General features: G+C 30.5%; 1 protein-coding gene across 1 annotated transcript in view; it reads left to right on the top strand.

Annotated features, from left to right (window-relative positions):
• LOC117175453 (modular serine protease-like) overlaps nucleotides 1–5,806 on the top strand; it is a 34,289-nt gene that overhangs the window by 17,229 nt on the left and 11,254 nt on the right. Inside the window, exon 5 of the mRNA XM_033365161.1 lies at nucleotides 949–1,068. Coding sequence (XP_033221052.1) covers nucleotides 949–1,068 — 120 coding nt within the window. The remainder of the gene's footprint in view (nucleotides 1–948; nucleotides 1,069–5,806) is intronic.

Below are 5,806 nucleotides of genomic sequence, written 5' to 3'. Positions count from 1 at the left end.
CACCAAAGACACACACACCCACATATATATATATATATATATATATATATATCTTGTTTTTTGTGTGTATTTATTTTAGGCCTAAGTCTTTGAATTTATAATAAGAATAGAGTTCCCACGCCGGTTCAAAATCTCAGTGTTATTTGTAGTTTGTAGGCTTAAAATTTCTTTTTTATCGTAAAATTATAATAAATTGATATTAATTACTTATCTTTAAGTACGTTTCCGGATTTCCTAGTAACTGTATAACGAAACACGTCACATCCCACAGTCGTATTAAAACCACGAAGGAGAATTTAAGAAAATCATCTTCTTTAAAGTCCTTTCAAAATCATTGAAACTTTGTAAATACACCGTCTAAGGAGTTTAATTTGATTACATTTTCCGCATTTTTCAATACACAGCCAAACTTTTCACCAATAAAACAGCTCAATTTTTCATGTTTTAAATACTTTTTAAAATACTTTTTTCCATTAGGGGGGTAGTTTTTTTTTAAGAGTTGAATTTACAAAAGCGATTCATAGCTCATTATAAAACAAAAAAAAAGCAAAAAAATCTAACCTAGTAATTTTGTTGAATTTATTGATTTTTAAATGATTTTTGTAGAGGGTGCTGCTAAGTTGCCGGCAAGCTAGCGCCGCCCTGTTTTCTCGAAAACTAATAGAGCAAAAAAAGATTTTCTTTAGTAAAAAATAGCAAAAGAATAGCAAAAAAATATGCATTAAATGACATTTTATTTTTCGTTAGTGGCGCCGCTGAGTTGTCGGTCCTTAAAAAAAGTTACATTTTGCGTAACGTATAACTGGCAAACACCGTCTATCAGTCTTTCTCATACATATTAAAGTAATTAAAAAAATGGTTGGAGTTCAAACACATATCTTTTGCATAGTGATAATAATAATAATAATAATAATAATAATAATAATAATAATAATAATAATTTCCTAGGGAAAAGGAGTTTGCTTGCGAAAGTGGAAGACAATGCATTCCCAAAAGCAAACTTTGTGATGGTGTACATCAATGCAGAGATGCTTCGGATGAAAATCCCAAAACTTGCAAAAAAATTCAGTAAGTAAGAGCTGATTGATTTCCATTATTAATTCGGTTAACTGGTTACTCGGTTAATTAATTCATTAACCTGGGTAAACAATTTTTGGCATGGGATTGATCTGGGAGTAGATCTTGCTAATCGTATAGGAGTTACTATACATCTCATAGAGCAAAAATATGACAAATGGGACGAAAAAATTCCCATCCGACCCGTTTGATTCGAGTTTGAGTTTTTTAAAATGTTGCACACTTCTTTTGAAACTCATAAATCCTCTTGAAATTAATTATAATAATTTATATTTATGAATTTTTTTAAAGAAAAACATATTTGCACATAATTGTGCACATTCTCCAATCCGAACATCTTTGAATGCTCAGGCTCTAGGTTGAATGGCATGACGGTCATGTTTAACCTGTAACATTTGCAAATTGTAATACGTCCCAATTTCCACAAATTTCTATACATTTCCGGAAATTTCAATAAACTCCGGAAAACTTCCATAACTTCCCCATCATTTTCCATTTTTTTTAATTTCTAAAAATTTCTGAAAACTTTCATAATTTTTCCAAATTTTTTAATAAATTTTATCACATAAAACAAAGTAAGTGAATGAGAGATTTATATTTTATTTTGAGTGAAAACGGAAAGATCATTATCGAACTATATATAATCTCAAATGGTTTTTTTTCAAACTAGTCAAAAAAAGGCCAAATGAAAATAATGCATTCAAATACTAAAAGTGCAGCAAATGTAAATTTTGTTAAATAAATTTAGTTCACAACAATTAAATAAATAAAAAATGTAATCTATAATTAACAAAAATTCATAGAGATTTCTATGTATTTTGGAGAGAATATCAATGAAATCAGTGCAATGTAGGAAGTACAAATATAAAAAATTATGTTTTTTTTTGACATTTTGCAACTGAAATAAAATGTTATTTTTTTAATCGGCCTCCACAGACCTCTTAATAATTTATTAACGTTGAAAATGAAAAAAAAAGCTTTAAGATCGGTTAAGAATAACGACTTCTGCAACTTTTTGAAACACAATAGCTCGTTTTACCTGCTCTGTACTGCGGAGCCACAGTGGGGCAAAAACAGTTGATGTGGTTAAATCAATTTTTACGTCTACACTATTCATTCGATTTGGTCGTTTCTTTTTAATAAAATATTTTTAAATTTCAAAAGGTTTTGTCTATTTGTATTTTTGGTAAGAAATTTGGTTAATTTTTAATTTAAAAACAAAATTGACGTTTTTTTTTTAATTTTCAGAAGTACAATGATGAGAACTGTATGTATGCGTGTAACTGTACTGTGTGTATTCCACACAAAATTGTTAGTATAATACTTTACAAATGTGCAAGAATTATTAACTTTTTGAACAATTTTCGTAAAATAGTGCAGATTTTTACTATTTTTCAACAAACACTCTCTTTTTTTAAGAAATCAACTAATAATGTCTATCCAATAACTCTTTGCTACAATACTTTTTAAATCGAAAAAATTGATTAATGTAGTTCCTAATTATCTAAACGTTTTTTTTAACAACAAAAGTATCATAGCAGAAACTTAAAATAGACCCAGTACCTTGGAAAATATTAAAACGGAGAATTTTTTCATAAAAATTGTTTGAATAATTTCCAAAAAGCATATATTTTCCGTTATTCTCATGATTCATTATTTTCAGAGATTCAAAGAGCTAAACAGTGGCAATCCCAAAAAAAATTTCTTCATTAATTTTCTCATAATGTAGAATCATTTTTTTAAATTATGCTCACCAACTGAAAAATATTTACACATAGTTTTAGCATGAATATAACTTTTGCTTTAATATACCTTAAAATGTTGAAATTTATCTTTTTGAAATGTAAAAAGCTTTTACTTAAAATAAACGTGCAAATCGAATGAGCAGTGTAGCATAAAAATTTACTTGTCCACAGAAACTTTGTTTGTCCGACTGTGACAGATGCGTGCAGATTAGTCATCTGCTTTCGAAAAATATTGGCTGCGCCGGTTCTAGGAAAAATTTTAAAATACATGCCTATTACTTTTATAATTGGACAGTTTAATAAGAACTTGCGCACAATTAAACTACATCAATACAAGGTTTATCGTTTTAGTAAATTTTCTTTTATTCACATAAACAAAGAAAATTATATATTCACTTCACAATAAAATTAGTTATAGAAACAATTACATGTGTCATTTCAACAAAATATTTACATTTATTCCGCTGACATATATATTTAAATAAAATTAACCCGACGAACTTTTGCTTTGGCAAAAGCCTTGAGTACTTCTTTAAAAATCAAATTTTTTGCAAGATCGTTTCAACAAGAGAAGAATTTGGTTGTATTAACTCGGCTAAAGCCGTTAGCTCATCATGTATTTCAATTGCACCAATGTCTATATCTTGATCTGTAGTCCATATTGCTGCTGAATTTCTGCAATTTTACAGAAAATTTTTTTCTATGAATTTAGTTGCAATTGCATCAAATTGTTAACGTGATCTGTCAATTAATTCAAGAGTTCTTCCATTGAATTTAGCACAATCGAGAATGTAAAAAAAGCATTCAATCTTTAATTTCTATTTTGGATCTTGAATGGCTTCATCTTGTGCTTCATAGGAAAATTGTATACATTTTCATCGTATCCGAATAGGAGTGAGAGGATTGAATATTACATCTCCCTCCAAATCTTGTTCTAATTCTACTAATTCTTCAACTAATTTCTCAGAACCAGCATTAGTTCTGTAATTTTTTAAAAACTGCAATGCATTACTAAGTTTTTGGACAACTTATCTGATTTCTATTTCAACAATCTGCAATGATTTACTAGTCAAATTCATCTAATTCAATATGGTGTGTTCACTGTTAGATCACTGTTCGCTGTTCGACAAGACAAATCACATCTCTTTCATTTTCTATGCAAGTGACTTGGCTTGGCAACTACTTTCAACATCCTATGATAAATCTTGACTTATTGTAATCGAAGCATTATAGATTTTACCCGGCGAAAAACTGAAGGGATGGACAGCATAATTCTACATTCTCATCTGATAAGCGTTTTCCAGTGCCTTTTTAAAGATCCCTAACGTCGAGCCTATCCACTGCAAAATTATAAATCGATTGTAAAATCCACAAATACTGAGTCTCGTCTTTCGAAGCCTTAACTGAATAATTTAAAACAAGTTTAGGCGTGTGCGCTTTGCATGAAACGAAAAAATCACGATTATTTTAATTGAGAATTCGATTTTGTACACCTGCTCCACGTCCTTTCATATTTGATCTTTTATCGTACCCTTGGTCCGCAGCATATCTTCAACTCGAATTCCGTGCCTTTTCAATTTTTCCAAAATATAGATAGTCAAAACTTCACCAGTCGTTTAATTAACAGGCACAAACCTAATAATAAGGTTTGTACCTGTGTATAAGGTTTGTCGTTTTGACCTAATAATTCCATCTCAAACTTTCATGGCAATAAGATAGATTATTTCATTTTGTATTATTTTGCCTAAATAGAGAGTTCAAGTTTCTTCCGCTGTGCTCTCCGAATTGAGCTAGGAACTTTATTAATTCCAGAAAATCAATACTCTTTCTTTCAAAGAGTACATCCAAATTACCCCTAAATGATAAAGATTGCTCGCCAAGAAAAAGTATAATCGCAAGTATACATTCTAGAAAAGATTGCCAGTGAAGAGTTTCATTTTTTAACACTTTTTGCTGCTCGAAATCAATCGTTTGCATAAAATGTAAACGTATTTTGTGTTCGAAACATTTGTTCTAAACTTTCAAATGCAAAGAATTACGCTCGTGGCTACCAAGAGTAGCAGGCAAATGCTTACAGTCGTTAAAACCTTTACTAGTGAGACTGATTCCTACGGTAGAAAATAATTTGCAATTAAAAAAAAATTAAATGGCTACTTTTGCAATAAACTAGCCACGACTAAACAAGTTTTTCATCGTTCTTCAGTTTTCTCTTCATGCAGGATAGAGCAAATCGGCGACCAAGTTTGTTTGACAGATACACAAAATTAATATCCATATGTTCAGCTCCATTTTTGATTAGAAAAATTCTTGCAAAATTGAATAGAGGTCGCCACTAATGCACACTCGACTATTTTGCACGTTAAAAGTGAAATATTGTTGGACGCAAAAGTGAAATATATAATAACATTAAAAAAGTAACGGAAAAATTCACAACAATAAAAATGAACAAGCGCATGGGCCTATTGTTTGTCCGTATTCAGATAACGACATTATATTCTTGTTTTACACGTTTTTTTTTTACTGGAGTTCCATCGATTTCTTCTTTGGTCAATGGGGTAACCAAGTGGCTTTGCATGTTTATTTTCACCCGTTTGGTAGAGTGATTAAGATATTTATTTATTCCAGCAAGAATATTATAATTCGCCAATATTGCAAAGACGTCACCATCGGATGCCGATAATACAATTTGTTCTTCAGTTGGTATAGGCCCAAGCGAATTCCTTCCCGTTCTTATTTTAAGTGCTGCATCTTCAGGAAAAGTGTATACTTGAAGTTCGAATATCCGGTGCGGACTCACATTGGACATGAGCCGAATAAATCGCAATTGGTTCAGTTCATATCCACGTCCATCAGAACGAACAATCATTGGAGGAAACATGGATCTACCAGGTGTATACATATGAAACCGGTATTTTTTCATGAAAAAAACACATTTATTTCAAGAGAATGATAACAAATATTTTATTCAAAGTATGCGCCCTCGC

Source organism: Belonocnema kinseyi, chromosome 6, assembly GCF_010883055.1.
Source record: "Belonocnema kinseyi isolate 2016_QV_RU_SX_M_011 chromosome 6, B_treatae_v1, whole genome shotgun sequence".
Lineage (NCBI taxonomy): Eukaryota > Metazoa > Arthropoda > Insecta > Hymenoptera > Cynipidae > Belonocnema > Belonocnema kinseyi.
The sequence above is the reverse complement of the archived record's forward strand: the minus strand, read 5'-3'. Positions and strand labels throughout refer to the sequence as shown.